Here is a 17,197-nt window from a genome sequence, read left to right as displayed (position 1 = left end):
TTCTTCCAGGTTTCCTGCTCCAGGCACCAACGACCCCGAGTAAAGAATTCTGTTTCTCGTTGCCTGATACACATGAGATGAAGTCTAATTCAAGAAAGATTGAAAAAAGGACTTGTGTGTGCTAGTGTTCGTTCTCGTTTACAGTTTAGATATAGATCACATGTCGTAATTGTTAAAAGACAGTGCAGGTAGTTTTAGGAAGGTGAATTTTTATAGGTACAAATGAACCAAAGTGCAGAATGTGAAGAGAAAGACGCGAAGCTAGTATAGCAGAAGAGTGTTTAAGATTTACTTTAGAATCCTGGGTTATCTCCTTCCATCTCGTGACAATAATGTTACGTGTGGAGCCATTTGAGAGGTCTGGCCTGCGCCCCCCATGTGTAATTAGAGGCCACATTGGGATGGATGACCAAAATAGAATGAGAGAACCCGTTCCTATATTTCCCCGGTGGTGGCTCGATAGGGAAACCTTCTCCAACGTCTTCCCCGTATCTGATACTGATGCTTTTATTTGACTGCCTCTACAATGTCCAAACATGTCAGCCATAGTAGTTGTTATAGTGTTATGGTATTTAAATGAAACAATGAAGCAACAGAAATTGCACGTGAAATGCGAGAACATAGACATGTCGTTCTTGAGTAGCTAATTTCATAGGTGTTATCTTTGATCATCGTGAAGTCTTCCTTAAAAATTCACTCCCTTTCACGCTCACACATTTTTTACTGATATTAACAAAAAAAAAAAAAAAAAAAAAAATCCGGATACGTGAAGCAGCAAAAGTTAGAGAGGCACAGGGATCATCGAGAAAAATGGATTCTTTGGAGTTTGGACTATCATGTAATAATGTTTTGGAATGTATCATGTATATCGTACTATTTAAAGTTGCGGCTCATATATGCATGCATCACGATATAAATTCTATAAGGAATCATAGTCTCGAGTGCAAAGAAGAGCATCTAATAGTACAGTTCCCAAAATTATATCCATCGAAATAAGATAAGAGCCACGTAAGGAATACCTCCGTGCTTCTTCTTTGATCCTTGCGTCGAATTCCTTGCTCGGAGGATATTTGGGTAAAGTTGATGGATCACTAGACAAGGGTTTCGTGGTGAAGAACTGAAAAAAAAAACATCGTAGTTATTAATAAGGTTTTGGGGTCCGGTTCCTCAACAACAATCAAGCCATAAAGTGTAAGAGGGCGTGTAAAAAACATGTTTTAAGACAAATAAGTTTTCCCAACTCAGATTGGTTAATCTGATGTGATTTAGCTACCGAGAGATGCAGTTGTTTTTTAGGAAGAGGAATCACAGAAATTTGAAAAATGAAAGAAATGATCCAAGCCAGAAAAATTACTTTACTATTGAGTGTAGAAGCAGATGTACCACGCTTATCTGGTTCTACTGAAAGTAGAATGTCAACGAGCACCAAAGTAGAATGAGGAAAGTCCTTGAAAGTTTCAGTGACACGTCACCTGTATCGTTTTTGCGGTCTAAAAGTAGTGGCATGAGGCAATCTCGACTTTGCCAGTATTCCTCCGAGGGTGAATCGCAAAGCTTGAAAATTTTATGCATTTGCTCTACCTGCGTATAGAGTAATGGTTAATGTGGTTACCGATTCGTTTTACTATACAGATTCGAGCTCTCGAAAGAACCTACCTTGGGTTGTTCCGGGCATGATAGGCTTTCCCGCAAACAATTCTGCAATGATGCAACCAACACTCCACATATCAATTGCCACTACACATGTTGTCACCCTAAGCAAAAGCTCTGGAACCCTATACCACAGAGTTACTACTAGGCTAGTTAATGGCTGCTGCTTTTGGTCGGGCTGAAAATAATTGGCCAGACCAAAGTTTCCAATCTTTAGAATATCGTTATTGTCAACTATAAGGTTTGCACCCTTATCGTCCCGGTGAAGTACACCACGACCTTGGCAATGTTCTAGTCCTGAAAGAAATTGTTGCATATAACATTTGATATGCCACGAGTGTAAGATGTATCACATAAGTATAAACAACACGTGCAAGTCAAAATCTAAAGTAATGTCCCGTCACATTTGATCTATTAATGCATCATGTTAAAACCTTGGAAAGGTGTCGCTAGAACTATATTCGAGATAAGATTAAATACTAGTGATAATAGTTTCTATAGCATAAAAAGCGCCAAGAGCATACCTGTGGCTCGGTGAACTTGGATCCATGTGCTGTTGCAAGTCCACTAAGGTCGTGCTCCATGTAATCGAAAACTTGTGATAAGTGGCCAGATATCCTTGATATGGCCCAGTTTTAGAACGTTCAAATGATCTAGTCTACGCAGAATGCATATTTCCCTTGCAATGAAGCGAACACTCTCTGGGTTCATATTCACGAATTTTACTTTCTTCAAGGCAACAATTTCATTGTTCGTAATGTCTCTCGCCTTGAAGACAGTAATATATTTCCCTTGGCCAATCTGCATAAAGATAGTCAAGTTAAGAGATCAATTTTTTCAATTTGACAACGACAGAGAAAGCTTAAACTAGTTTCTTCAAACATTTCAGTATAGGCACGAAAGCAGAAAATATACATCACAAACACACTTCATTCTACGGGATATTCTGTGTATCGATGCTTTGCACGATAGGACAACATGGGTACAGTAAAAAAAGTATTTATAAGTAACTGATCTCCGTAATATACCATTTGTGCTTTACTAACTGGTACTCCATAATATTTTAAGTTCATTCATGTTTTGTAATACATATCTTGTATTTTTATTCTAAAATCTAAATGCTTTGAAATACATATTTGGTATACTTGTTCTAAATTGAAATTTATAAAAAAAATAAAAAATTAAACTTCCTAAATTCAAATTAAGAAATCTGTTGATACCATAATAGCTCTGATACCTTGTAAAGGTGAGACAATCATATATATTGTTCTTCCTAAATTGTTCTACAATCTATATGATAGCTCTGATACCATGTAAATGTGAGAAAATCATATATATTAATCACAACAAGTACTGGCTATTTATAGTCCAATGATGAGATAATAGAATTAGTTTTAGAACGAGCAGTATTAAAAGACTTGAAAGTCTTTGTGGCGAGCAACAAAACTCACTTGAAAAAGAGGAACCTAAATTTCACTTATGTTAACATGGAAGACCAAGGAATCACCCTAACAAAGGATGTGAACTTGGAACAAAGGAATCTATCTCTTTTGCAGGTGATTAGTTGATGGAGCTGAAGCTGACTTGAGACTACACTATGAAGCATCTGGGCTAGAGTCGGACCTTGATTAAAGACAGAGGCTGGAGGAATGCTACTGAGATGGTGCCTAATCTTATGGAAAGCTGGAGTTTTGGTTTTAGAATGAGTTGGAAGCTGATCTACACTGGAAATGAAGCTCCACACTCGTTTACTTTGGCAGATCTGCAATCTGTGTATTGTAGAGATCAAGCCTGTGCATATGCTGTAGCTTGCTTTGTTCATTTGGCTTGCAGGTACCTTATGTGATCATGATATGCTTCAGCTGGGCAGTAGACAACTCGTGCACACCTGGGCAGAACTATTTAAACCTTGGATTGGTGTAGAGGTAGGGGGGGGGGGTCTTTGGGAGCATGCTTGTGTGCTTGTTTGCTTTAGCCTAATGTATATATTCTTTGAGGAGGGAGTGTCCCTGGCTGCAACCACTTGGGTGGTCTGAAAAAAAAAAAAAAAAAAAAAAAAAAAAAAGAGGGTCTATGGCTTTGGAAAGGAAAAGGCATAGATTGAAGAAACAACAAACAAATGAAAAGATGTTGGTGTGTTAGGGGTAAGTTGTGAAAAAAGGAAGGAGGGTGTTTGAGTACCATTGCTTGGGGCTAGGAACAAAAGGGTTCTCTTGGTAAAACATAGTACGCTATGCAAGTGAACTTTCCTATACCCCAAGGGTGGGGTCGAGTAAGGAAAACCATCGCTCTCACCACATGCTTCCCAAGCCTGCCTTTGGGAAAAACATAGAGATCTGTGCAAGGGTAGGTGGTGTGTGGTGGGAGGGTGGATGAGGGAGGCCATTGCTCAGTTTACCGGTCGCAAAGACCCCCCGAATTAAAATACAGAGCTCTATACCGGAGGGGTTGACTTGTAGGCTGAGGGTGGAGTGTAGAAGGGGTTGGTCTTGGACATTGGTCTCACCCTTTGGATGATACAAGGGTGTTTTGTGTTTACCTCTTTTGGCTTGTTTGCTTGACTACTTGGTTTGTGAATGTTAGAGTGGTCATTTGACTTAAGGCTCCTTGGCCGAATGGTGATACCTTAGTGGGCACTTGGTTTGGTTTATATGCACGGCTGATGTGCATCCTCTTGACATAAGGCATTTATGCCATTTGAAATAAGGTAGCTTAGGGCTTTATTTGGTTAAGTAGTCACTTTTGGGCTACTTTGTTGAGACTCAGCTTTGTTTATGAAATAAATGTATAGTTTTTTTTTTTTTTTTTTTTTTTTTTTTTTTTTTTTTTTTTTTTTTTTTTTAACTTGGAATGTTGCATTCAAAATTTCAGAAACCTTAGCATGACACTATTTATATCACTCACACCATTTAGGTTTATCCATGTTTTGAAATACATATCTTGTATTCTTGTTCTAAAATCTAAATGTTTTGAAATATATATTTTGTATACTTGTTCTAAATTGAAATTTATAAAAAATTAAACTTCCTAAATTAAAATTAGAGCAAATTACACTTTTGGTCCTGTGACTATAGGGAGTGTGTTAATTTGAGTACATGACTTTTAAAATTAACAATTTAGTCCTTTAACTATCATTTTTTTAGCAGATTTGGTCCTCCCGGCCAAATTGTCGGTGGAATTTGGCCGGAAAGACGTTCGACTTTTTAAATCAAATATTGGTGGGGGTAATTCGGTTCAACAATTAAAAAGACCGAATTACCCCCACCAATATTTTATTTAAAAAGTCGAACGTCTTTCCGGCCAAATTCAACCGGCAATTTGGCCGGGAGGACCAAATCTGCTAAAAAAGTGATAATTAAAGGACTAAATTGTTAGTTTTAAAAGTCACGTACCCAAATTAACACACCCTATATAGTCACAGGACCAAAAGTGTAATTTGCTCTTAAAATTAAGAAATCTGGTAATACCATGATAGCTCTGATATCATGTAAAGGTGGGAAAATCATATTTATTGTTTGTCCTAAAATCTAAATGATAGCTCTGATACCATGTAAAGGTGAGAAAATCATATATATTAATTATAGCAAGTACTAGCTATTTATAGTCAAGTGATGAAGTTATAACAGAAGAGGAAAAGGTCGAAACCAAACTAAAAGGAACTATTCTAAAGGAGAGTTACTGCAACAACTAGAAAACTAAATGACACAGCTAACGTAAAAGGAATAGTACAATTAATTTTTAACATGTCTTACTTCGACTGATGAAAACTCATTCAGCGAGTCTCCCTCAACGGACTGACCTGCGATCTTACTCCAATCGATGAAAATCCATTTGGCTACTGCTTCCCTTAGCGAACTAACCGTCGGTCTTACTCCAAGGCGATCACGTCGTCGTTGATCAGGACAGCTACCTCTACCTCAGCCTAATGCCTGCGACAGAGACGATTGAAATGCCAATGCCTACGACTGAGACGACTGGGATGGTTGGTAGCACAGCCCCTACGATCCCCGCCACTGCAACTACGAATGTTCCCCACCGCTGTGAATGTGAGTGTTCCCCTGCTACCCCTACGATCTCCACAGCTGTGATTGTGAGTGTTCCCCTACTGCCCCTCCCCTGCAATTGTTGTTAAAGTACTACTCAATGATGAGATATTAGAATTAGTTTTGGAACGAGCAGTATTAAAAGACTTGAAAGCCGATGTGGTGAGCAGTAGATCTCACTCGAAAAAGATGAACTTATAGTTCACTTATGTTGATATGGAAGGCAAGAAAATCACCCTAACAAAATATGTGAATCTGGAGCGCTGCATTCAACATTTCAGAAACGTCGACATGACACCATTCACATCATTCACACCATTTGTGCCTTACTAATTGACACTTTGTAATATTTTAGGTTCATCCATGTTTTGAAATAAATATATAATTTGTATACTCGTTCTAAATTGAAATTTATAAAAAATTAAACTTCCTAAATTGAAATTAAAAATCTGCTGAAATCTTTCAATTTACTTGTAAATAATTAAACTTCCTAAATTAATTCAAAAATATTGGGATGCCTTCCCTACCAAAAGATAAGCTTTCAACATTAAAATTTATAAAAGAAATTAAACTTCCTAAATTGAAATTAAGAACTCTGCTGAAATCTTTCAATTTACTTCTAAATAATTAAACTTCCTAAAAAAAAAAGTAAAAGATGTTATAAAATGCATTTAATGGACAATATTTGTAACGTCTGTAACAGACGCATTTATAGCTCATTATGTAGATTTGTAACCTTTCATTATATATATAGAGATGTACCCCTTGTATTGGATGAAGAAGTTGAATAAAGAATTATATTCTTGCTTTGTCTCTTATTTTCTTCTCTCTCTCTCTCTCTCCCCAATTCCTTTGATCAATTATGCTTGAGCTAATCGAGCTGGGTGTGGGGGGCCCTTAGGGTTGGGGTTCAACCTTTTGGTAGAATTATGCTTGAGCTAATAGGTTACAACACGTTATCAGCAGCTCAACCACGGTGATCGGTGAACTAAAAGTTGTTCGGGATAGATTTTTTACAATTTGGATTCCCTATGATTTGGATCTTAATGTCGGAAGAATGGTTGAAATCCTGTAGACCCAAAATCGCGCCAAGGTTCTGTTCGAGATCCAATGCGTCGGAAAAACTCAGGCTATTGATAAGTGATCGTAAGGGAGAGGAGACCCCAAGCATTTCATCAGTTCCATGGTCAGACGTCCAGATCGCCGCCACAACCATCATCGACTTAGCCCTAGTCCGGTCTTTGGATGGCCAATCAGAGGGCTTAGATGGGATTTGGGGGGTGTTGGATGTCCCCAGCCCGATCAGATTGTTAATCGGAGTTCTCTGGATTTTTTAGAATTCGTTGCTCAGCCGGCAACTTTCCGGCGAACAGAGAGAGGCTGACAAAGAATGAGACAGCGACGATGTCCTCGGTGTGGTTGCGACTGGTTTTTTCAGAAGATCGCAGTCCATCGCTGGTTGCGACTGGTTGTGTCAATCGCTGCAGCAAACGAGCTTCTTCCGTCCAAAACCAGTCGATGGACGATGGCAACGACAACTCGGTTCCCTTTGGTGAATCGGTGACACCGCGACTTCGGTGGAATTTCTTCTGGGCGCATGGCAGTTGATTAATTCCAGGCCACAAGCCGCACATCATTTCCGTTGGGCAATCTTTAATTTGTCGCAGCTTCTTCCGTCGATGACTGCAATTCTTGGTTTGGCAATTTTTCCCTAGGCAGTGTTTTAATTCTCTAAAAGCTAAGTACCTTTTGTTTAATTCATGCAATCTTGCATGATATTCGCATGGTTTGACTTTGGTACAAACCCTGGGAGTATAGCGTATGCATATTATAAATCCATTATCAAAGTAAAATTAGCTTGCCACATATAAGTATATCTGCATACATATATATCTATTATTGCAAATTTTGGTAGTTCAAAGCATCGATAATAGGGGTTATGAGTTAGCGGTGGTTGGTCTAGTGTACTTGTAGCTAAAGTCTTTTGGAGCATTCATTATTTTAAATACCCTTCATGATTCTGCATTATATATATGTTTGGATCCTTAGAATACAAGTACGACTTTTATCAAGAGATAGACCATCCTCAAACAAATATCCAAAGTGTTTTGAACCTACAATTGTTTTGTTGAGCAATTTGTGCAATGTATTTTGTGTATGTATACGTGTAGTGTGTTTGGAGCCTTAGTGGTGATGGAAGGTTCTTCACTCTATCGTAGACCACTAGTTATTGTGACGGTGGTTCTAATCTTGCCCTTTTTTGCGTCTTTCCGTCTCAGCTCCATAAAGACGAGCTCCAATCCGTCTTCATTCACGTCCGGCTTTCCCTGGCATTTCTTCATCAAACCTGGTTCTTTTACCAGTGAGAGCATTAATAAAATAGTAGATCTTGGCCCTTAGACCGAAGAACACTGAACGAGCGCTTAGCTAGGCACAACAACCATTTGTCCATTATCTTCGGTGAACGGTATTTTTCTCATATTCTTTTCTTAATCTATGGATATATTAATGAGAAATACCTAGGGGTGACCACGATTCGGTTCGAACCGAACCGTGCACTATTAAACTAGAACCGGAACCGAACCGGAACCAATATGGTTCCAGTTAAGGTTCGAGATGAAAAGGAACCGGAACCGGCGGTTCTGGTTCCAAACTGGAAAAAATTAAAAATTATAGTGTTTTTTTTTTTTTTTTTAAATAAATCCGGTTCTGAACCGGAACCTTACTATAAGGTTCCGGTTCCGGTTTGTCCATTTGCGGAACCGGAACCGCGGTCACCCCTAGAAATACCGTTTCATGCCATGTTCTGTACACATCGTACATGCCACTACGTACACATTTATTGATAATGTATGTGCATGACTCAAAATACAATTACATGCTATCGATCATGTTGATTAGAATATGATACAATTGTTTTCTATAAGCTATAGTTGTTGAATTTTATCACACAACTTATAAGTGAGACAATAGCATGAATTCTCAATATGGTTTTCATTGTTAGGTTGCACCTGTCGTTGCTAAATTTTAATTTGATCTCGTGATATCGAGTAGATGATATGAGTTTAAATATTGTGATATATAGCATAAATATTGAATATAGTTTTTCCTATAAGACGAATTTATAGCACTAATATTATATGATAATAGCACTAGGACAAATTCCCCAAATGTAAAATTGACTTGGTATTGATTTAAAAGTCAATTGTTATTTGTCCAAATTCAAGTTTATTGGTTGTGCTAATTTATTATTGCATTGGTTCACATAAGTCTTTGACATTGAAATAAATATCAAATTTGAGTATTTAAACAAAAGAATAGTACCTAATTTTTAATATAGTTTTGCCCAGAAGGTAAAACTAAGAACACTAATTTATTTGTCACTCATTATCTTGCGCGTCATTTATGATAGTCACATTGTACTCCAGTAGTAGTACATGACAAATTATACTAAGTGTTTTGAATGTCATTATTTTTTTTGAAAGATATCAAAAACTTAGCTTCCTTTTTGCGAGAGCATACTCTCTGAATTTTAAATCTCCCATACTTGACAATGTATTTGTCCATTATTGGGCTACTTCCTAATAAGGTCTGTAAGACCTCAAACGGGATTGATCTTTAAGGTGACTAACGAATCATGAATGAAGTTTGCAACTTCTATTTCTAATGCTATGCTACTCTCCAAAAGTCAAAATTGACTCACATCATGCTGGTTTGCTTGAAGCAAACAAATTGTGAATAATTTTTTTTTACATAGTAATCACTGCTTGAAAATTCTGACCGGCACAGTTTGAAAATTAAATTCACGAAAATACTTCTAGACCTTGGATTGGCATGAAAATTTTTATGTACGTTCTAGACTTGCTGAACTACATACCTACAAAATTTTGTGTCAAAATGTGTTACTGTTTTTCCCCAGAAAATTCTGCAATTCAGGTCAAAATTCTAAAAATTGTTGCTGTTTTCAGCTAGTATATGTTGTTATTTTTTATGCTTGTACGAAACTATGAAATAAAATGAGAGCTTGCTTGGAAAAGTGTTTTTCTGACTCCCCGAAATAGGAATAAATGGGCCCGGCAGCGAACATGTGCTCGTTATCCTTTGGCGAACGGTACTTCTCTCATTTTATTTTCTAAGATTTATGAATTAATAGAATATCTCTTATCATGTCATGTCTTATGTTTACCAAACATGATACTCTTTATTCAATAAATGTCATGACTCAATTGAGATTTTGATGTGATAACAATTAAAGGCTATGACATGTTTATAGTGCTAGTTTCTACTATAGAAACTCTTTGACATGAGATTTGAGTATATGATATTTAAATTTATAGCTCTCATATTGTTTTTGTATATTTATTTGCTCAGAAGGTAGATTTAAAACTTTAATTCTCTAAGTCACCCTTTAGGATGAACCTTGACAATGAATTCTTGACCAAAAAATGGTCTACCTATCCCATCAATCCCCGAAGGAGTGCTATGACGTTACTATGTGTCAAGTTTTTTGTTACCAAAGTCTAACTCACAGCATATCGCAATTATACCATCTTTTCACCTAGTACGTGGTTTCAACATAAACATTTTCCTATCTGCGTTACTATTTTAGTATGTAGTCTATTTTCATATATCACAATAGCGTACCTCTAAAGGGCTATCATATAAATCTCCGTATGTTGTTTGAATACCAAGAGCCCATGATAGGGGATCAATGCATATAATTTGGTACGCTGACTGCATACTTTATGAAGATCGGTTCACGACATAAGGGAAGATACGAGCCCAAATTTAATAAAATGCCGAGACCTTTCATGGAATGAAAATATCTTCATCTTCAGTATTTCAAATCCACGTACTAGTTAGATTGAACCAAAATTTCAAAAGATATCAATTTGCTTTTTTAGCAAATAATCTGTCAAATATATCTATTGATCATACTGATTATAAAAAGAGTGACTATGTTCCATATACATTCCCTAAACTTGGACCAAATATACCGATACTCCTTGATACTAGAAGTGTAGGAGATCTGTCGATTAAAAAGATATGAATCATAATACTAGATCTAGTAAAGAAACATTGTCACTCTTGAAATAGCTTGAATAATTATGTCATGCAGACATTCGCCCAGATGATGAAAAACCCTAGTAAAATTTATAAGTGCACCAAACAAACGTAATACTAGGGATGCGGAATGACCAGATCAAAATATCTTTGGAAAATGTCTAGAATCTGGTTGTTTTAGAAAATTGCCATTAAAGGGTTTGTTTGACCATTTTCCCTAGAAAAAATATGATTTCGTGAATTTTAGTCAAATAGAAAAAGATAGTTTGCTGACCTTCAAACAAACATTAGAAAATTAAATTATTTTTCGAAAAATATTTTTTGCGAGGTGCTCCGTGCTCCATCTGGAATATGAGTAAAATTAAAATAGTTAGAATAGTAATGATCAATTTTGTGAGGAGCGCTTTGTTCAAATTTTCATGATTATACACACGAAACAATTTTTTATTCTTACGATTGTATATAAGTTCAAGAGTCTCTTCTTCATATCAATGTTGAATGAGGTACGCTTCATTCTCAAATATGGTTTTAGTAGAAACCTGGTTCTGTAATCTTCCACTTTAGAGGCAGATGGTATTCGCTCTTCAATAAAATTTTCACCCCAAAAGTCCTCTTACCTCGACCTTAATAGGATAATTGAGGAATAAATTAAGGTGATTCACCGACCTCTTAAGTGGGAGGATCATCAATTAATCATTATTGCGTGAACTGTAATCTACACAGCTGTGTGAATCATGGTTCAAAAACATATAAAGTACATTATTTTAACACATAAAGTGCATTATACATTATTCTAACTCATAAAATACATTATTCTAACACATAAAGTACATTACTCTAACTCATAAAATACATTATTCTAACACATAAAGTACATTATTCTAACTCATAAAATACATTATCTTAGAGTTAATACCTCCAATGGTCCTTCGAGTATTAGCGATTTATTAGCTCTAGTCATCCGAATTTTAAATGATCTCCAATGGTCCTCCATGTTTTAAAAAATAACCACCCGTGATCCTTTTATGATGTCTCGTGATCATTTTAAACTCCGGTTTTTTTAAGAGGACCACGGGTGGTTATTTTTTAAAACATAGAGGACCATTGCAGGTCATTTATAACTCGGATGACCACAACTGGTAAATCGCTAATACTCGGAGGACTATTGGAGGTGTTAACTCCATTATCTTACCTCAAAAATTTCATTATTCGAACACATAAAGTACATTATTCTAACTTATAAAATACATTATCTTACCCTCTGTATAATTACCTATTAAAGATAATTAAAATTACAACAGTGTGTCAAAAAATAATGCCTAAAAGACTAACATTAAAAGGTCCAACCATAATGTTACAAAAGACAGATTCTTTTCACCAATAAGCCAAAGTAAATATTGGCTACACAGGGAAGAAAATTCTGTTTAATTGTTTCAGTGAAAGAAAATATATGTGTAGCATAAATATCATACAAAACTGTTGTAATCCGAATGCCCTAAAACCCCATCCCTCCCCTTTTGGATTTCAGTGTGACTAAACACTCAACAACAGGCAGAAATGACATTCTTCTGTGCCTGCAGCATAAAAACCGCTCGCCATTTCCACCCGAGCTCGCTCTCACCAAAAACACAAATTTCTTCAAAAGTAGAATGTCATTGATGTTTGGCAGTTCCTTTGATCGGAATGGGATGAGCTTCTGTGTTGAATACGTACTGATCCAAGGGGATTACGTCGCTGCTACCAAATAGCAAGTACAGATATTTTAGCGTCTCGCCCAAGAAAAAGGTCTCCATCTTGTCTCTTCTCCGGGGAGGGATTACAGTAACGTCGTCAAGAGAAGTGTAACCTCCAGACTCGACCTTTGTGTATTTCTCAAAGGCCTCGAAAATTTCCCAGCCCCACTCACGGTATCTGTACAAGTAATGACATATCAACAGAACTGTTAGTTATTGAAGTGTATATCCATATAGCGCATGTTTTGCCAAGATTCGGAGAGAACAAAAGAAATCCCATAACAAACTTGGAAAAGGGTATCAAAGCATACTTTGGATCTTCTGTGATACGATACAATATCATCAATGATTCAACAGTTTCAGGACGCAGAAGATTGTGACGATCAGCACGTTTTATGATTATGTCGTTCACATATTTTGAGCTTTTGTTTCCACCATCAGGGCCTCCAGAATTTCCCTGATTAGAAAGGGAGAGATATTAAGATAGAAAAATAAAAATTATAGGTTTTATGTTATGGTAATGAGACTTGGAAAATTAGAATGGAACTGGAAAAAAATAAAACTGCTAACATAAAATGCACTATGGGGGCAGACAGGAAAGAGGTCAGAAGAAAGAACCTTTATTTGCAAGGGAAGTTTCATTTCATGTTATTAGGCTTAATTTCCTAGTATTCTTCAAGTCTAAACTTTTTTTACATGCATTCTGGGCGAAATATTCTGACCGCAATGGGGTATAACTCAGAAATGTGAGAAGTTATGCCCAATTCACATAAATCTCAGGGGGAGTCAACAAACTGTCCTAGAAAGGAAAGGAAAGGAAAGGAAAGGAAAAGGGAGAAGAGAAATTTATAGAATTAAGAATAAATGCAACTTTCAATCACATATTTCTTGGCTGGTTGCTTGGTCTTTGAACCGTAAATTTAAAAGGAAATGATTAGTCCAACCAACCTCCATATTGAAATAAGCTATTTCTGGAGCAAGACCAGTAGAAGTCACAGAATACATCTCAACACAGGTCTTGGTAAGATCTTCTGCGAGCTTCAGATTTTCTAAATCTTCAAAATTGAGCAAGTTCTCCCTCATAGCCTTTTCTTTTGTAAGACCCTTTGTGGCACCAATTGCCAGCGTACCAGGCAGAAAACAAACCTAAAAAGGAAGGTGATGCAGTAAAAAACTCATTAAGAAAACAAGGATTTTATTTATTCATCTCTTTTAGAATAATAAATATCCAAAAACAAATCAAGTAATTTCACACCCTAATACCTTATGGCAGTAATTTTCAAAAAAAAAAAAAAAAACCTTATGGCAGTGTTGACAAGTCAAAGCATGTTTGGTATGGTAGGGGGTAACATCTAGAAGAAAATACTAGTATAGGCCATCACTACCTGAAAAGCATACTTCAAAAATCTAAAAATGCTTTTTCCATTTCCATTTTTGGGTGTTGCTTGGTTGGTTGAGGGGGTGGTGGAGGGTTGAAGAGATCAAAGTATTTATTGTTACAGCTATTATTTTAGGGCACTTAATTTGCTAAGCCTAAAATACTACTGTTAAGAACTAGATAAACAAATAAGATGAACAAGCAAGTCACATAATTGGCATATAGATCTTCTCTTGAATACAAATTGTATAGCATTAACTTGAAATAAAGAAAAATAAGGAACATGTTTGCAAGAGTCATACACATGACATGATGTCAATAGTTGAAGCAATCAATGGAAAGAATTTTAAGGGAGAGAATAAATATAAGGTAACTTCTTATTGATGATTGAAGTAGCAATGCAGTAGCCAACCATTAATCTATTGACTATTTTCCATTCTCTCATCTTTCAATATTAGATTTATAAACATAACATAGAAAAGCACATACCAGGTGATCCATCTTTGGACTAAATTCACCGTGGTACCCAAAAGGCAACTCTCCAACAAACACCAACCCATTTGGAACAGATTTCTTAACAAGAAGATGTCTAACACCCTTCATTGCTTCAATATACATATCATACAAGTACGAACAGTTACTTCCTCGTTGCTGAAGCCACACTTTAATAAGATACTCATAATAGCTGTCACCACGAGATCCAAGTCTTATATTTTCTCCACTAAATTCTCCAGATTGAGGGCTGCAATCATGAGAAGATCAACACAGTAAATTACAACGTGGTGTTAGGATCCACATAATGTTTAAGATTAATCCTGAAAAACTAGACTATTGAGATCCTTCAGAAGTAAATCATAGCATTGCACATTGCACCTATGAAAATCATAGAAAAGATAGTTTAATAAATTCCTGATCTTTTTAGTTTAGGGTTGGTGCATGTCTTGATCTGAATGGAACAGTAAATACATACTTGATGAATATGGGGACCAGTCCTTCGTGTTTTGGTAGAGTTCTAATATGCTGGAGAACTTTCATGGCTTCTAAACTGTATTTTGGGTCACCAGTTACAGAACTGAGATAATTAAATTCAAGCTGTAGAGTTGCAACTTCAGCTGTGCTACTCAAACCATCAAGAGGAGGATGTGCAGAGCGATCATGCAAAACTACATCACTGAAGGGAATATCAGAGGGACTTAGAGTGAAAGCAGAGAGAAGATGATCCCCCAAGTTCCTAGCATTTTCCAGATAGATATTTGGTTTAGGTCCCTTGTGTAACACATTGCCCCCTTGTTCCCCACCACTCAAATGATAAGCACTCAAAAGACCACCCAGAACACGTATTGTAGTTTCAAATAGATTTACTTGGTCTTTCCCATTTATCCTCTCAGGAAGATGGTTTTCAATCCATGAGCCTGCTTCCATTACAATTTCGTCAAGTCCCATTATCATAGCTGTGTCTAAAGCATCTATAACCGTAGCTCCTAAACCTCCCAAACCATCAACTCCCTGATGGCTCAGTGGCATAAGTTCATCATAACCCATTGAATAATTTTTATAACCAGTCCATGCATGAACAAATGCGTCCTTCACTCTTTGTTGCTTTGCTTGCCATTTAGAATCACTGCTTGAGTTCGGGTGCTCAAGTGTAGATTTATTGCTGATAACCACCATTTCATCTGGAGATAACCTAGGTGGGAGCCTTGGAGGTCTTCTCAGAAGACGATTAAGTCGATTTCTTCCATCAGCAATGAAATTTCTTCCTTCCTTAGACTCACCATTTTTTGCTATATCATGAGAGACAGAATGAAGGGTACTGGCGTGGGTCATCATGAGACATACTAAACCACCAATCAATAATAATCCAAGAAATTTCCCTGTGCTGCATTTTACATGTTCCGGATTAACCTTACTGGTTAAGAGTGCTTGAGAAATTGCCTGTAGAAATAGAACAAAATAAATGAAGTTTGGTGGAGAGTGAAGAGTATATATAACAAATTATCACAATATTAGCAGGCACATAGGGTTGCAAACAGCAAAAACAGTTGGTTTTATAGATGAAATCATGGATTTTCTCCCTATAATCACCTCATTGGTAACAAGGGAAAAATGAATTACAGATTTTCTGGCAAGAACCACCCATGGTTGACAATGAAATTTGATATTTTCTGATAAGAAATTAAGGGGAAAAAAAAGGTTCTTGAAAGGTAAAAACTCCATTTTCTAAACAAATTTTCCACATGGTATGAAAACATGAATACATAGAAGTGGAGATGCCCTTTCAAACCATTGAGCTGAAACAGCTCCAGGTACAAGTATTTTGCAGCACACTAACAACACTGCATCCATCTTTTTTTGCCCTTTAATTCAGCTATCGGGCTTCTGTAAATTGTATTCATCAATATCTTTTGCAGACTGTTACACTTGTACTCTCAGGTGACCATATAAATCTACGAACGAACTTTTCCCCCTCCTTCTCTCCAAAGCAAGCATTAGAAATAGATAAAGGAATGTCGCAACGTAGAATTGAACTCAAACCCATAAAAATTGTATTACAACAGACTCAATACGAAATTAAGTTGAAAAATCGGAAATGGAAGGACGAGATCTGCGAAATGAGCTGACCTTAGACACCGATCGGTGCCGGAACTTTCCGTTGTCGTAGTGCACATCTTTCATCGAATACGGCAACGATTTCGACATCTCCCGATCGAATCAACGGCCAGCGGCTCCCGATTCTCTCCCCAAGTGCGGCACGCGTGTGTGCACGTATATACGTGCGGTTGTCGGAGTATGTAGCTGGCCGGTGTTCTTCCGGATAAGGAAGAACAGAAATGAAAGAATCTAGAGAGAGAGAGAGAGAATTTGTGGATCGCGGGAATTCAGTTTCCTGTTTCTCCTTTGATTGAATTCGGAGATTAGGGCGGTCGGATTGGAAGATTTTTCTTGGTTCCGCGGGCTGGCGCGGCCGGTCAGTTTTTGCCGGCGGGCGGCATGTGCGTCGACGCGTCGTCCAGAGTCAATAGGATCGCTTGACTTCTATGACGCCAATATTTTTTTCTAATTTCATCACAACTCGTCAATTCTACCAAATTTTTTAGCATATATGGAGACCTTAGTATTAATAACTCTTACACCTACTTTTCTAATCAAATAAACGGAAGTTACTTTAATGAAGTTACTTTGGTTTTCAAAAATAAAATAAAATAAATAAAATCGAGCATCGTTCTCATTGATCACCGTAGTTGACTTAAACATTATGATTGGATTTTTTGTGTTTACATGAAGATTAAAATCTTACCGGTGGGCTGATTACGTTACTCCCAATTTAC

At 36.9% G+C, this 17,197-nt stretch overlaps 1 protein-coding gene and 1 pseudogene across 1 annotated transcript; both read right to left on the bottom strand.

The window, feature by feature from the left end:
* Window positions 1-380: 380 nt before the first annotated feature.
* Window positions 381-4,338, bottom strand: LOC109191992 (annotated as a pseudogene).
* A 7,722-nt stretch (window positions 4,339-12,060) lies between these two features.
* On the bottom strand, window positions 12,061-16,967 carry LOC109192025 (mannosyl-oligosaccharide 1,2-alpha-mannosidase MNS3). The gene is made up of 6 exons (XM_019342649.1): window positions 16,491-16,967; window positions 14,839-15,803; window positions 14,358-14,610; window positions 13,439-13,636; window positions 12,802-12,947; window positions 12,061-12,668 (listed from the first exon to the last, which is right to left on the bottom strand). Exons 1-6 carry the CDS (start codon window positions 16,566-16,568, stop codon window positions 12,410-12,412), a joined length of 1,899 nt encoding a protein of 632 aa, XP_019198194.1. The 5' UTR covers window positions 16,569-16,967; the 3' UTR covers window positions 12,061-12,409.
* Window positions 16,968-17,197: the final 230 nt, after the last annotated feature.

This window comes from Ipomoea nil, unplaced genomic scaffold (assembly GCF_001879475.1).
Source record: "Ipomoea nil cultivar Tokyo-kokei standard unplaced genomic scaffold, Asagao_1.1 scaffold1735, whole genome shotgun sequence".
NCBI lineage: Eukaryota > Viridiplantae > Streptophyta > Magnoliopsida > Solanales > Convolvulaceae > Ipomoea > Ipomoea nil.
The sequence above is the reverse complement of the archived record's forward strand: the minus strand, read 5'-3'. Positions and strand labels throughout refer to the sequence as shown.

Excerpts from the sequence above, each read along its gene's own strand:
- LOC109192025 (XM_019342649.1), bottom strand. The coding sequence starts at position 16,568 with ATGTCGAAATCGTTGCCGTATTCGATGAAAGATGTGCACTACGACAAC. Across the intron at positions 12,948-13,438 it reads TAGCTTATTTCAATATGGAG|GGAAATTCTGGAGGCCCTGA; the intron begins GTTGGTTGGACT and ends CTTTCTAATCAG. Across the intron at positions 12,669-12,801 it reads CGTATCACAGAAGATCCAAA|ATACCGTGAGTGGGGCTGGG; the intron begins GTATGCTTTGAT and ends TTACTTGTACAG.